Below are 16918 nucleotides of genomic sequence, written 5' to 3'. Positions count from 1 at the left end.
TAGACGCTGCTTGGTGGGGGCTGGTTTTCGGTCGTAAAATCTCAAAAAATTATCACCCACCTTAGAATATGGTCTCTTCGGATTCTCGGTGACGAGAATAATGAAATGATATATAAATCCGAGCGGTGCCTGACTGTATTCGCTGCAAAATCATTCTATGAGAACGGAGCCGACGTGAAGAGCGTCCATTCACCTCGGTCAATTTTTTATTACGTCTCATTATTTATTTCAAGTTTTATTCATCTCTTAAAGCAACAAATACATAAACTACGCATGTAGTGTTAAATCATTTTTGCCATGTCACATGGTATACTGTTGACAACGTCAGAGCAGAGTCGTCTACGTAGAGAACCAATGTCACCACATTACCGTGTATGTAGGGCCATTCATACGCCCACGTCATGCTCTCATTCTCTGCGCGTGCGCCGGCAGACGGGAGGGGGATCAGCTTTCATCTTCAAATTTGACCCTTTTCAGCGGCGCGTAGCGCTGCAAGTTTTGGCAGACGTGATCACGAACACCTCCTCTACGCATTGCGCTTGTCAGCTCAAAATTGTCAAACCTGGTGAGTGGCCCTTTAATGTGCTGTGTTTATTTATCTTCCCTCTCTCTTTCATCTCCCCAATCCCCCTCCCGTGCGCAGGGTAGCAAACCAGCTGCTTATAAACTGGTTAAGCACCCTGCCGTTCTCTTCACCCTAACTTTTTCCTTCCATAGCACTCGCACAAGGCATAGAAAACAAAACGTGCTCTACGTTTGTACGTGTAGTGTCGGCGAAAATGGCTATTAACTGAGATTATCAGTTATTAGCAATAACGGCACGCAATTACCTCATCTCAGCGCAGCGGTTCGAACAGTTTCCCAACACAGTAGTTTTGTGTGCGCGCTGTAAAGAAACATTGTGTCTTGCCGCTCTGTGTTGCACATTCGCGCATCTTTTATCACGACACCTTCAATATTAAAGCCGGCAAATCATCCTCACAAACCGAAACAGTGATGGCACTTCGTACTTGCTACATGACATTTCAATGCCTCCCTAGGCAGACGTATTTTATGCGCCATCCCAGAAGTAGAAGTATTGAACGGCTATTTCAGATGTGCGATTTACTCCGCCAATTCGCATGAAAACAGGTGTAGAGACGGCAATATTCACATTTACATCTCGAGTTTCTCACTGAACTATCATCTGAGTACCGGATTCAGAGTTAAAGCTTGTTATTGGACGTATAATTACAAGTGGAGGTATCACGAATCATATGGGGTATATTTCATTCAGGCATACTTTTCAATAAAGAAAGGTACGTTTATTTATATAGCCATAATTGATCTTTTTAACGGTTACGTGGACCAAGATGAATCAATTGCAATGCATTTAGTTTGTTGCGAGCACTCTCGCTTAATAATTTTCTCTGTGAAAGTGCTTCTATGTTACCTAAAAGGGCAAATTTAAAAGCATATTACGTGACATAAAATTAGCCTGGCCTCACCGCGGCAGTCTAGTGGCGAATTTATTCGGCTGCTGACCCGCAGATCATGGGATCAAATCCCCGCCACGGCGTCTGCATTTTCCGTGGCTGTGGAAATGATGTGGGCCCGTATGCTCCCATTTGGGTGCAGGGTAAAGAACCCCAAAAAGTCGAAATTTCTCGAGCCCTTCTCAATGGCACCTCTCATAATCATATTGTCGTTTCGGGACGTTCAACCCCACATATAAATCAATGGAATCAGCCTGGGCTCATCTTGCAGAAATACTTTGCTGCACTTCTCTTCAGCTGCTGTGTCCGTAACAACCCAATATAATAAACGCTCGTTGAAACGACTTATTTAGGAAACTCAGTAAGGTTACCATAAGAAAAATGTTTATGCATAAGTAACACACGTATGCATTGTGAAATGCCAGAACATATTGCCGTGAACCATGCATTGGGTTTGTTTATTTGTGTTTTGTTTTTTCGGCCTGGCTGCGCCGGCCTGTGCTATCGCCGTTTTCACAGCGTTTCGAACAAACGCTATCGAACAACGCTTCAGGCGTTGTCCGATAGAAACAACGCTTCAAGCGTTGTTTGTTAGAGGCGCTGTTCGAACGAACGGCGTTTCTAACAAACGCTATCACGGCGTTCTCGATACAATTCGACTATTCGAGAAACTCTCGTGCCGAGGGATATAAATTCCCGCACAGCCGATGCCGCGTCATTCGATCGCCGACGCTCACTAGCGTGCCCGTCGTTTTGCTGGCCACTGCTTCGCCGCCTGTGTATTTTTTCAGTTGTTAGGGGAGCACAGGTTCGCTCCATTAAACTTGTTTTCCTCATAGACAACTTCGTCGTCCTTTGCTGCGTGACATCTGGTGGAGGTGCGGGGTACATGAACCCTAAGCCATTGCCAAGCCGACAAGCACGCCTAACTCGTGTCAGCCGCCGACAGCAAGGCCTTCAGCCAGAGTTTGGACCACTCCCGGATAAAAAAAGGAAAGAAGACGTAAAAACCACGATGATCAACGCAGGCACCATGACCAGCGCTAACAACCCTCCCGTCATTCTGCAACAACCTCGTGAGCCCCCATCATTCCGAGGATCTCCTGGTGAAGACCCGGAAGAGTGGCTGGAGAAGCGGGAGCGCATCCGTATCTTTAACAGGTGGGATGACGAAGAAACGTTTCGTCATGTCTTCTTCTATTTGGAGGATGCAGCTCGAACGTGATTTGAGAATCATAAAGGCTCCCTAACCGACTGGACTGTCTTTAGGAGCGAATTCCTCAAAACATTCGCTACGATTGTGCGGAAAGAACGAGCTGCCTTTTTGTTGGAGACGCGAATGCAACACCCTAACGAAGGAGTTGTACTGTTCGCTGAAGAGATGAAGATGCTGTTCTGGAGAGCTGACCCCGAAATGGCAGAAGAGAAGAAGGTGCGCTTTCTGATGCGGGGAGTTAAACAAGAGCTCTTCGCTGGACTCCTCCGCAACCCCCCTAAGACCGTCGCTGAGTTCGTCACCGAGGCTTCGATGATCGAGAGGACCTTGGATATGCGTTCGCGGCAATACGATAGACCACTCCACACCCTTTCGGTGAACCCGGTAAACGACCCTGGATTGGCGGCGGAAGACTTGTGGGAGACCATCCGCGCCGTCGTTCGCGAGGAACTGAGGAAATTGTTCTCAGCAACGCCGCAGCCCCAAGCCGCCTCCCTCACTGACGTCGTCCGCGAGGAGGTTCAGCAAGCACTGGGGAATTCCACGCCGTCGGAAGCATCTTGCGAACCACAAGCGACGACCTACTCCGCTGCTGCTCGTCGACCCCGACCCGTCCCAACCCGTTATTAAGATGCCCTGCCGTACCGCCGCCCAATGTCGCCCGCCCGACCCCCTGTAACCCGAAACCAGGCGCCCAGGAAGACCGAGGTGTGGCGAACGCCAGATAATCGTCCGCTGTGCTACAACTGCGGAGAGGCCGACCATGTCTACCACCGTTGCCCGTACAAGAGGCTGGGTTTGCGTGGGTTCTCCGTCGACGCACCCCGCCCGCGAGCCGGCCAGCACCCATTTGAGATTGAAGAATACCTGTCGAACACCAGCCGTGAACCATCCCGTTTCAACCGTTCGCCGTCGCCCTACCTGTACCAATCCCCCAACCGTCGCAGCCATGCTGACTTCGCCCGTGGAAGGTCCCCCCGCCCACGAGGGGGAAACTAAAAGCAGCAACTTCTGGAGGTGAAGTTGCACAACGGCGAGAAAATGAAAACCCCCCAACGACGCAAGACCGTGACTCACATGCCCTCATCCCGACGACCCGACTACACACTGACGAGACCCCCGAAAATGACGACCGCTACGCTGCGCGACGCGTACCCGAAATGACGAAGCCTGCCGCTGAGAAGACGACGATGACGACGCATAGTGCCCGACCATCAACACGTGCAAGCCGCGATACGACGCCCCGACGCACCCGAAATTCGAGGACAGCGGCATCCGCCTTCCAGTTGTCCATCGACGGCCTTGACGTAGTCGCCCTCATCGACACGGGAGCCGACTACTCGGTCATGAGCGGGTCATTCACGTCCAAGCTAAAGAAAGTTACGACCAGATGGAACGGTCCGCACATACGCACAGGAGGAGGCCACCTCGTGACCCCAAGTGGAATGTGCACATCGCGCGTCACCACAGACGGCACTACGTACCCTTCAGAGTTCGTCATTTTGCCTAACTGCTCCCGCGACGTAATTCTCGGAATGAACTTTTTGACGGACAATGGCGCAATAATTGATCTGCAGACCAGGTCGATAACGTTTTCTTCCAATCACTCCACGACGCCGCAGCCGAACCTCGTGCTGCTGTAAGGATCGCCGACGATCACGTCACCCTGCCACCCCGCGCAAGCTTGATGATCGCCGTCTATTGGGAAGGTGCTGCTCCTGACGTCAACGCTATCGTGGAGACTGACCAAAGGTTGCTTCTAGACCGCGGTGTGTCTGTCGCAAGAGGCATTGCGCGGTTTAAGCAATGCAGATCCCACGTTTTGGTCACCAATTTCACCGAGAAGTACCAGCATCTAAACAAGGGCACTGTATTTGCGTTCCTCGAAGAAACGCAAGAAGCGAGTCAAGTGATCGCGGTCGCCACCTTTGAACGCGCACGTGCAGATGCTTCCAGGCTGCCACATCCTTTCGACGTGAACCCGGCGCTGTCGCAAGAAAATCGGGACAGATTACTGGAGTTGCTCCGTCGCTACAGCAAGTGTTTTCCTCGAACTCGAAGTTGCGTCAGACACCTTTGGCGAAGCACCGGACAATAACCGAAGATGGAGCCCGACCTACTAGACAGTCACCGTACCACGTTTCTTCACACGAGCGCGAAGCCATCCGGACTCAAGTTGATGACATGCTCAGCGACGACATAATACAGCCATCACAAAGTCCGTGGGCTGCGACGGTTGTACGCGTGAAGAAAAAAGATGGCACTTTACTATTCTGCGTTGAATACTGGAGACTAAACAAAATCACCAAAAAGGACGTGTACCCCCTGCCACGAATCGAGGACGCCCTCGACCACCTCTGCCACGCCAAGTACTTCTCATCCATGGATCTGAAGACCGGCTACTGGCAAATTGAAGTGGACGAGAGAGACCGAGAGAAGACTGCATTTATAACCCCGGGCGGTCTGTACGAGTTCAAGGTGATGCCGTTTGGGCTGTGCACGGCGCCCGCAACGTTTCAGAGAGTCATGGACACTGTGCTAGCAGGCCTGAAGTGGCACACTTGCCTCGTATACCTTGACGACGTTGTCGTATTCGCCCGGACTTTCGACGAACACCTAACAAGGTTGGAATCTGTACTCGAGGCCATTCGTACGTCGGGGTTAACGCTGAAGCCTGAGAAGTGCCGTTTCGCGTTCGAGGAACTCAAGTTCTTGGGTCACGTCGTGAACGCCGCGGGAGTCCTACCTGACCCGGCAAAAACATCAGCCATTGCGAACTTCCCAAGGCCGAAAGATAAGAAGGGTGTGCGAAGGTTTCTCGGACTGTGCGCATACTACCGGCGCTTCGTCGCAAACTTCGCACGCATTGCAGAGGCACTCACGTGCCTGACGAAAGAAAGCACCCCTTTCAGCTGGGAAAACGACCAAGAAAATGCATTCTGCGAGCTGCAACAACGCCTGCAAAACCCGCCCGTGCTCGCTCATGTCGACGAAAACGCCGAAACAGAAATGCACACGGACGCCAGTGATATCCGTTTGGGTGCCGTCCTCGTCCAAAAGCAAAGCGGTTACGAAAAGGTAATCGCCTATGCAAGCCTTGGTCTGTCGAAGGAGGAGAGAAACTACTCTGCCTCCGAAAAAGAGTTCCTGGCTATCATATGGGCCATTCCAAAATTTCGCCCATACGTCTATGGTAGACCGTTTAAGGTTGTGGCAGACCATCATGCGCTGTGTTGGCACGCCAATTTGAAGGACCCCTCTGGCCGTCTTGGGCGGTGAAGCTTGCGCCTGCAAGAGTTTGACGCTACAATATTCTACAAATCCGGCAGAAAACACTCCGACACCGACTGCCTGTCCCGCGCCCCCGTCGACCCACCACCACAGAACTCTGATGAAGACAGCGCGTTCTTCGGAGTCGTGACAGAGAGCGACCTAGCTGCCCAGCAGCGTGCCGACCCTGACCTCCGCGTCATGATCGACTACCTCGAAGGACGCAACGTCACCGTGCCTAGGGCGTTCAAGCGCAACTTACCAGCATTCAGCCTCAAAAACTCCATCCTAGTGAAGAACTTTAACCCCGGAACGAGAACGAATTATCTAGTTGTCATCCCCGCAGACCTTCGTGACGAAATTTTGGAAGCGTGTCACGACGACCCGTCTTCAAAACATCTCGGAACAGCTCGCACGATTACAAAAATCAAGGCGAAATACTTCTGGCCCCGCCTTACATCCGATGTCACCCACTACGTCCGGAGCTGCCGTGACTGCCAGCGACAAAAACACCACCGACGAGACCAGCCGGACTTCTGCAGCCGATCGCCGTCCCAACGAGGCCCTTCCAACAGATCGGAATGGCCCTTCTGGGCCCGTTCCCTACGTCCCGATCCGCGAACAAATGGATTGTCGTAGCGACAGACTACATGACGCGCTACACAGAGACCACCGCTATTCCTAGGGGAACTGCACAAGAAGTTGCAAAGTTCTTTATTAACCAAATTGTGCTGCGACATGGAGCCCCTGAGGTCCTAATCACGGACCGCGGAACGACCTTCACTGCGGGGCTCATGCAAGGAATCTTACGCTACAGCAACGCAGATCACCGAAGAACGACGGCGTACCACCCCCAAACGAACGGACTAACGGAACGGCTGAATAAGACAATCGCGGATATGCTGTCTATGTACGTCGACGTTGAACATAAGACGTGGGACGAAGTCCTCCCGTACGTCACGTTTGCGTACAACACGGCTATCCAAGAAACCACGCAGATGACACCGTTCGAGCTCGTCTACGGAAGACGGCCGACTACGATGCTCCAAGTTATGCTTCCGCACGTAGAATACGACGACCTCAACGCCGACATCCAAGGATACCTCCAACGTGCGGAGGAGGCCCGCCAGCTCGAACGATGCGTTGGGTTTGTTTATTTGTGTTTTGTTTATTCGGCCTGGCTGCGCCGGCCTGTGCTATCGCCGTTTTTACAGCGTTTCGAACAAACGCTATCGAACAACGCTTCAGGCGTTGTTCGATAGAAACAACGCTTCAAGCTTTGTTTGTTAGAGGCGCTGTTCGAACGAACAGCGTTTCTAAAAAACGCTATCACGGCGTTCCCGATACAATTCGACTATTCGAGAAACCCTCGCGCCGAGGGATATAAATTCCCACACAGCCGATGCCGCCTCAATCGATCGCCGACGCTCACTAGCGTGCCCGTCGTTTTGCTGGCCGCTGCTTCGCCGCCTGTGTATTTTTTTCAGTTGTTAGGGGAGCACAGGTTCGCTCCAATAAACTTGTTTTCCTAATAGACAACTGCGTCGTCCTTTGCTGCGTGAGATCTGCACAAATAAACAAACCGAATGCATGGTTCGCGGCAATATTTTTACTTGTTTGCCGGGTTGAAACTTATTTAATTTTCGCATTGTGCCGTGGTGTGCAGAAACAGTTTTCTGACATGTTTTCCAGTCATGCTATTATAAAATTTCGACAGGATAGATCACAGTAACTTCAAGAGAGTGCAAGGATAGTAGTATGTACTACACTGCGGCTTTCACACGTTAATAAATAATTTTTGGCAATAGATGCAACAACGTCACACGCGATCTTATGAAGTGGCTATCCACTCAGTAAAACTGCTACTCGTGGAGCAGCAAATTCAAGAAGACAAGAAACCGATGACAGTCCATCCCTATCAATGCTTGAAGAAAGTGATTTACGTATGACTTGGGCGATTAAAGTTTCACAGCGCACATTTCACACCTAGTGATATAGTAAGCAGCTCGCACGAGAAATTCAGCATTCAGAGTAAGCGTGAGGTCCGTCCGTTTGACTTAAAGAACGAAGTTATAAAGTAAAATCCGACGTTTTACGTCCCAAAACCATACGGGTATGAGAGAGGCCTTAGTGAGGACTACAGGAATTTTTTCTGGTGTTCCTTAGCGTGCACTGAATTCACACAATACACAGACTTCTACCACATTGCTTCTATCGAAATGTAACTGCCAGGTCCGAGATCGAGTCCGCGACCAGCAGCCGAGTACCCTAGCCACTGTTTCACCAAGGTGGACGAAAAGCTATAGTAAACCATAGCGAAGTAGTTTACTGTTGCGACCAGTGCTACGACACTTCAGATCAACAAAAATAAAAACTAAAAGAGGGAGCAGATGACATGGCACACAGCAACGGCATATATACATGTGTGATGCTCACGCGACAGAGGTAAGTTGCAGCACCACGCCTTGCGAGGGTGGCTGAGAGAACTAAAACTATTGAATCAGCAAAAACAAACTGAGCGCGAATAATTCGGGCAGGTCGCTAATTTTATAGAGGGGTTGGTGACTAAGACACAGTAACTTGATACCTAATTTTTTTAGTAGACAATGAAGGTTCATAGTGAACGTGATATTATCCATATCTTTGCTAAGCTAACCTTTATGTTGCATTAACGAACGAAAACTTTCTAAAATGAACATATTTTCCAGCGTGTCGCGGCCTTCCTTTGCCTTTATATGTCTCGACATATTTTAGAACACAGTAAAGCGTTCTGCAAATACGCTAACACAAGCGATCACATGCCAATGTCATTTGTCATTTGTCAAACTCCCAATATGTACCATATTGTCCGTATTTAGGGCTGCATACAAAACGACGAAAGTGTAAAGCGTCGTAAGACTTCTTTTGAATAAAAAATCCTGTTATTGTTTAAAGAAAACAAATCTTCTAATCCACGTTAGAAAAATGAATATTGCGGCAGAATGTGGTATTACATAGGGTTTCGCGGTTTCCAAAATGAAAAGTGCGACTTGTGGGCATGAATGTTTTTTCGCAAGAAATATTTTGGGGGAGGACTTTTTGCTTAAGAAGCGAATAGTCGGTAGTCTAGCGCCAAGGTTGGGGAGCTGTGTAACTTCTCTTCTAAAGTTTTAAACGTAGTGTTTTGTGCCTAACACAATATCTGTATATTGTGTAGTTCTTCACTACATTAACAAACACTTTCCACCAAAGTGCCACTAATATTTGCTATTCCAGGAGCCGAATATCCACTGCTTTGAACGTTATCGGTGACGTTGTCGTCGCAAGCGGGACGCAAGAATTATGCAAGAAGACACTTGCTGCAGCGAAAAGCCCGGATGTTGGCACAGAGATTGCCGCACCTGTGGAAGACGTCATTCCACAACCCCACTGAATACCTAATGGTGCAGTTTTATAAATTGTTCCAATGCACCAAGATGCCTCGTGCATGAACAATTATAATTTGAAAAAATCAGTTATTCAACACCGATCTGAACAATCTTCTATGTAGAAAAATAAAGATGTGCCCAAAAATTGAAGTAATGCCTCAGAATTAGTTCTTCGATGTTCTGCAACTCCACTGTAGTTTCTGCGTGCGCCTTATGAAAAAGCTGGCGCCATCATGAACGGGTATGCGCAGCAGAAGTAAGGTAAATCCTACTACTCAAACCTCCCGCGCAAGAAAACGAACAAGGCAACAGTTAGCTCAGCAAATGGCTGCGAAGCGATGGCGGAGAATTCAAGAGCACGAGCAGCCACAACAAGGGAATTGTACACCTAACGGTAAAGGCTACTGCGTATCCAATAGAACCGCCTAGCATAAGTGTGCGCACACGCGAGCAGAGAGGACAGCCACCCCCGCTTCCTGGACACCTGAGAGAGGGAGCCCACGCTTTGACTTCAAGGGTGGACGGCTGCGATAAACCTTAGCCTCCTGGAGGGGACCTCCACGCACGCCTATGGCCTGATCCAGTGAAAGGCCTACGCCAGACTTCTAATTTAGGGGCGAAGCTCCTTGAGGCGTGGGGCATGCGCCTCCTGTATGCAGTAGACACCTCTCGTTTTATAACTGTTAATGTCCATTGGATGGTGGTATTTGTATATGATGAACATATTATCAAATGATGCAAGATGGCGATACATGGAGTGTCTACTAGATGAAAGGACGAACAAACAGACGTACGGGCAGACGGAAATGTGTACAGATGGGCGGATGGCCGCACCGACCAAGACAGGTGAGACAGGCAGACGGACAGACGCGGCCAGCGAATGATTGACGTTTTTTCGATAAACTCTTTTGAAGCCCCGCCCCTCTCATCATCACTCACTCGGTGAATATGCTGGTAATTTTTGTTTGCTTCTTTTCATTGTAAACATTGGACTACAATGGTAGGGGCCAAGAAAAACGTTGCTCTAGGCCGCTTCAAACCTGCTTGACGCCCGTTATATATGGTGGCAGCAAGTGGCAGAGGTGGCAAAGCTAACGCGCTTGGTTTATTCATGCTTATCCATATTCATGGTTACGTCAACATTGAGTAACGATGACACAATGCGAAGGAGGAAAGAGTAAAAGTTACGATATGTTGTACAGTGCATATATATAGGTACGCGTGAAGAAACCATCCTTTTTGAACAAAGCGGTGTAGATGCTCAAGCGCAAAGGCAGTGGCAAATTCTAGCAAAACAAAGAAAAAAAGGCAAGAACAGAGAGTCACTGAACAAGTCAGGCTTGTTGACACTCCGTTGTGTTTGATGTATTAGAAACAACATTTTCAAGTGAATTAGGCAATCTGGGTAATTTGTTTTTTCACATTTGCACGGGAATATTTGCCCGGGATTAGGGTATGAACTATACTTCACTGTGACGACTGGTATGGCTGTGTTTTTTATGCAAACAGGCCATTTAGTTGAATAGGCTAATCTCTTAATTTATATTGTAGTGCCAAGCACAGAGTAAGCATTCACGCTTCTTATATCAATGATAAGCATGAATGCTTGCTTTCAGGGTGAGTTCTTGTTTTTGGAGCTTCGAAATCTATGTCGTGTATTTGGCTGTTGTAGTTTATCTCCAACTTCATTGCACTGAGGATCACCGTAGAAACAACCAAGCGTCACCTAGACAAAGCCATGCAACAGGGTAAAGCAAGCTATAAAAATAAACTGCAACACTTAGCAAAAATTAAAATGAAGTTAGAGACAACCATGGTGGTCTACAAAATCCCCCAGCATCACTTCTTCAAGAACGGTGCGGCTTACCGCAGCTATAATCCTTTTTTAAGAAGGCTAATAAAAAAATCCAGCAGACCCCACATACCTTGTAATCGACGTTATGCAAAGCATGCGGAGGAAAAGTGACCATGTTGCATATTTTTTGTTGAGCGACACGTCATTGATTGACTTAAAATATATCTACAAATGTTGCATCCACAGACATATGTTGAAGATATGTAGATTTTTATATAAAAAGTTGTTTACACTTGCGCAACGATGCCAACTGGTACATGCGTATTAGCCCCACGAGAATCTGATATATGAAGCGCTGATACTCGCGACGAGGCTGACCCTGGACACTGCTACATAAATCAACTTCAGCGCATAGCAACTAACCTCAACTTACGTTAGCCCGACATGATGGCTCTATTATAGGAGTACATACGTAATGTTTATAAAATTGGGTAGGCAGCACTGCAAGCACTATTGACGTGAGATTAGCGTATATTTCAAAAATAGTTCCAAGACCTGGCGTAGCTGTGTGGTAGAATGCTTCATTGCCACGAACAATACTTGGATTCGATTGCAACTGGGACCCTGACATTTATTATTTGCATTCGTCAGGTGGACGCTACCGATGTAGGGTATTTCTAAGCAATCACGCGTTAAAATTACCCACGTGTGTTCTCGCCGTTCTTGGGTAGACACTAAGTGTCCATCACCTGTGGCACATACTCGCATACCAGCAGCCCATACCCGCCCGCGGGTATATGCCTCTGTCGGCCAGGAAGTGTTTGACGACGTACACGATGGGTTTGTGAGATTATTTATGTCTCTACTAGAGCGTCATATTCCTCACACCATCTTACCCTCCCACGCTGATTTTGGTTTACGCCAAGTCAAGCGGGTGATCACGAGAGCATCCAAGCGTAAGCGGCTAGATAGATAGATAGATAGATAGATAGATAGATAGATAGATAGATAGATAGATAGATAGATAGATAGATAGATAGATAGATAGATAGATAGATAGATAGATAGATAGATAGATAGATAGATAGATAGATAGATAGATAGATAGATAGATAGATAGATAGATAGATAGATACGCTCAAATTTGCTGAAGTTCGCTAAGAAATGCTTCGCATAAAACAATCATAAACAGAAAGGATGAAATTGTATCTACCCTTTTCATCTTCTTTACTCTTATTTTTACCGCGTTTGTAGGCTCAGTTATAATAAAGTTAATTGGAATATCAACCAACCATCCCAACGCTTTGCTGCTCATCAGGAATGCTCTGCCCAATGAGCTGCAATGGAGGGTGCTCTCTCGCCCAAAATGCTCAATTGGTATTTATTTATTTATTTATTTATCTATTTACAACACGATGTTGAGGAAAAAAGCTGACACAATCAACTTGAGGGCGTTTGGGCCACCCTAAAAGTGCTACAGCGAGAAAGGTGGTAACGAGCAAAAAAAAAAGAAAAAGAAGAACAGGAAAATGAAATGTACACATAATGTATTGTACATGAGCATCCTTCATACGAAAATTATCTACACATAATATAATATACAAGGCTATTCTTCAGGCAAAAAAAAAGTAACGTACATCTATAGACATAGTGAAGAAAACATAGTAAAAATGAATTTCTCTTCAGAAAGAGCGAAATACGAAAGAAAAAAAAAGGGCGTTATTTATGAGGCATATTCTTAATATTGATATTGTGGTGAAAATTGTTCGTATCTTTTTAAATGAGATTTCCCGAATGTTAAAAAAGCTTCTCTTTACTGATTCTACATAATAAAGCTTGGAGCGTGAACCGTAGCATTTGTTGACCATAGTTAGTGTGACATTTCTTGACTTGCCGTTCTTCAGGTTTGCATTTAATATACTTTAGCAGGGTAGCCTGTAACCTTGCTAGCGTTTGTAGAGTATTAGTTTTTTAAGTAAGTTTGATTTGCACTGTCGACATGAATAATACTTAAAGATTGATTTTACCGGGACAGTGTTATGTCTTGTAAAGAGGTCATTGGCGTGTGAGAGGTATACAACCTTGCATGCTAATTGAATCACGCTTTGTTTTGTAAAACTTCGAGCTTGCAATGTTTTCTGTTGTTGTAGTTCCCCAAACTAGCAACTCATAATTAAATATTGGTATGAACAGAGCATTACATAGGAACATGTTGTTGCTTATAGGGTATTAAAAAGAGACACGGTGCATCACACCTATTGTACTAGCTAGTTTTCTAATTAAGTAATTTATGTGGTCATCCCATGTAGTGTGCTCATTGAAATAGACACCTAGAGTTTTTATTAGCGGAGCATTATTTAACGTTCATGGTGCTAGTTCAACACGTTTGTTTTATGGTCGATAGAATATTACCTTAGTTTTGGTAATGTAAATTTTTAAGTGGTTTTGAGTCGTCCAGTAAGTTATTTTCAATATCGCTTCATTACCTTTAATAATTAGGTATGTTTCTGAGTTCTATAAAAAAAATAGTCTGGTATTATCTGCCTATATGAGAAATTTGGCTGTATCATCGATCGTAGAGATTTTGTTTTTATAAAGTAAAAATAAGAATGCTGTTAGGATACTTCGCTTAGGAACATCACATCGGACCTCATCTGATTTTTCTCTCGCAACAATTACTTGACTTCTTTGTTTCAAATATGATGAAATATTTAATGAGCTATGCCTCTAATGCCATAAGTTTCCAATCTTCTCAGCAAAATTCTATGAATAACAAGGTAAACGCCATTGAAAAATCTAAGAGCATACCCAGCACCATTTCCTCACATTAAAAATTTTTAATATGAATTTTGGTTCAAGGAGGGCAGGTTCGCTGTACTTCTTACAAAAAGCAAATCACTCGTTGACTCTTTCGGAATGTTAACTAGTGCCAGTAGTGGCCAAGTTGGCGATTGTGGTGCACTCTTTTTGCCAGAGTACACCACGTGGCACGTAATGATTGGTGCTCTGTGGCTGATATGTCAAAAAAACCTCGCATACTACCAAGTGCTGTTAAGGTGGAAGTTGGGGCTAGTTAGTTTTGCGTGATACAAAGGGGGTGAAGCGCCGAACGGACGAAGCCGACTGTGGCACTGTCGTTGATCTGCGCTTGTCCACTTCATTCATTCTGCACCTTTTACCGTGTATGTTGTGACAAAGCTCGTGCGTAGCTCACCAGTCGGTTGGGACTGTTCAAGTTGAAATCAGAACTCAACATAAACGCCTATAGAGGGCCACTCACCAGGTTTTACAATTTTGAGTTGACAAGCGCAATGTGTACATAAATTGTCCACAATAACGTCTGCCAAATTTGGCAACGCTACGTGCCGCGGGAATGGGTCATATTTTAAGATGAACGCTGCTCCCCCTTCCTTTTGCGGGCGTGCCGTGAGAGATTGAGGGCATTACTTGTGCGTGTGAATAGCCCTACGTACACTGCATTGCAGTGACGTTGGTTCTCTACGTAGACGACTGCGCTCTGGCGTTGTCAATAGTGGCACGTGACATGGCGAAAATTATTTAACACGACATGCTTAGTTTATGTATTTGTTGCTTGATGAGAATAACAAATATTTGGATAAAGGAGGAGATGCAATAAGGGAATGTGGGCGTCTTTTCTTTTTCTTCGTTTTTTCCCCGTGAATTGCAACGAGATGCAGGGCTATTGTGCCTGCGTTTCGCATGCGTTCGTGTTCCCGTAGTCAGCGAATCGAGATGATTACAGCCGTGAAACGCTCCTATGCCTGGGCACACTCATTGTGCTCCTATCTTCTACTTCGTCTAAGGGATCGTTTCCAAACCATCCCTCAGAAACAGGCAGTAGACCTCAAAACAACGCTGGTCAAAAACAGAAAAGAAAAAAAAACGCCGCTCGCATGCGCGGGGGTTGGGCTTGTTTGTGCACGTCGTGTGCACGTGGCCTCTAGGACGAATGCCAAAAAGGGTAGGGAAAAGATTTGGCTAGTGAAGGCTACGCGGAAGAGCGGCAAGGGTTTCAAGCTCACCTTCTCTCATCCTCGTTTCACGTCACTTCAAAAAAAAAAAAAACAGAGTTTTCTCTGATCGTAATGCACCGATTCGAAAAATCTTTGTGGCGAAATGTTCCTCATCGGACACCCACCAACTTCCACGGTCTAACTAAAATTTGGTATGGGACCTGGTGAGTGGTCCCTTAAACAACGAAGCTCTTCCTGGTTGAGCCTTTTCTGTCAGGATCTGTGGTAACATTTGAGAGTATCAAAAATGGTCATGCGCTGCATACATTAGGTGAACTTCACTACTTAGCCCTGGTCGACTAAATATATAAGCAGCAGTTGTTAGCCAAGCAATCGGGTATGTGCCACAGAATTATGTATGGCCTATCGGCAAACTATTGCCATCCTAAATGCGTATGCTTCGGAAATCGGCTAAACCCCGCAAATCAATAGGTGTGTGCCCAAAGCTGACAAAGCAACCAAGCTGACACCTGTGACCCCTAATTTTATAATTATGAGCAGGATGGTTCTTTAAGCTTCAGTTGCTAAACCGCTTTCGTTTGTGGTTTTGTGAGTGCCTCACTATGTCTGTGTTTTTCCAAGCACGTCTACAAATACAACATGCTATTTCAACTTGCAAGAGAAACAGAACGTCTGACAAAATGCGCGTCCCAGAAAATTGTACTCACAAAAGCCGTAAGTGGCCTCAAGTAGACAATCAAAAGAATAAATTGCGGTGCACAATTCACACCACTGGCAAAAGGTCAGGCTGCCGCAACAGTAGCGACACGCCACTTCCATCATCGAATTCATATACTACGCAAACAGGCAGGCAGCCACACCAGTGTTGGTTGATTCCAGGGTTAATTCACACTTCCAACGGGAGGCGGCGCTAATATACATCCAGCCTAACCAGCCGTGCAGAAAGTATGAAGTACTACATGTACACAACAGTTCTTCACAATTGTTGTCGTAGCTGTGCTCAATGAGAAGGACTTTATGCAAGAATAAAACTTTGTGGCACACTCAAAAACATTGAACCACAGAATTAAGTAGAGGCAATCTTTGCAACTGCACATATTAGCGCCTTGGCATAGATTTGATCTTTGAATTGAACAGTGGCGCTCTATTTAAATCTTTTTATAAAATCTACAATATAATAAGAATCTGGTGTAAAATTAACAAACAGGGCTGATATTTAGGCATAGAACAGAATACACCGTTTATTTCAATTTGTTACATCAGCACAATCCAGTACCCAGGATGTTTTTTTATTTTTTCATAATTTGCGATGCGTTGATAGTGAATCTTCCGAAAGTATATAAGATGAACATTTTACGGAAACGCCTTTCTAACACACAGCTGTTGAATGTATAGCAGAGCATATTTATCCCTCATTCTAGAATTCAGCACATGGTATAGGCAGAATGAGCAAAAGAAGCACTTCACGACACCCACTTCTACCATCAGAAAATTTTACTTCGCCATCGAGCTAAATAGCACCTTTTAAGGTGCATTTTTATTTTTTCTAATGTCTGCGCCCTACTCTTTTTGACAATATAAAGGGCGTCTTTGCTATCCTTTGCCACGGTTAGAAAAAACACCGTCGCTCTATAAGCCGACGTCACCTAATGCATACTGCTTAGTGCGTTAGTTTCAGTTTCTCCGCCACCATGGTCTGGAAAATCGATGATGCATGAAACAACGCTTCGACTAAACAACGCGTGATATTTTCGATTTCA

The 16918-nt window shown here is 46.1% G+C and overlaps 1 protein-coding gene across 1 annotated transcript in view; it reads left to right on the top strand.

Moving 5' to 3' along the window:
* The window catches only part of LOC142796342 (putative sodium-dependent excitatory amino acid transporter glt-3), a 231717-nt gene extending 222199 nt beyond the window's left edge, over positions 1-9518 (top strand). Inside the window, exon 11 of the mRNA XM_075886703.1 lies at positions 9217-9518. Coding sequence (XP_075742818.1) covers positions 9217-9373 — 157 coding nt within the window. The 3' untranslated portion in view covers positions 9374-9518. The remainder of the gene's footprint in view (positions 1-9216) is intronic.
* The last annotated feature ends 7400 nt before the right edge of the window (positions 9519-16918 follow it).

This window comes from Rhipicephalus microplus, chromosome 2 (genome assembly GCF_043290135.1).
Source record: "Rhipicephalus microplus isolate Deutch F79 chromosome 2, USDA_Rmic, whole genome shotgun sequence".
NCBI classification, from domain to species: Eukaryota; Metazoa; Arthropoda; class Arachnida; order Ixodida; family Ixodidae; genus Rhipicephalus; species Rhipicephalus microplus.
The sequence above is the reverse complement of the archived record's forward strand: the minus strand, read 5'-3'. Positions and strand labels throughout refer to the sequence as shown.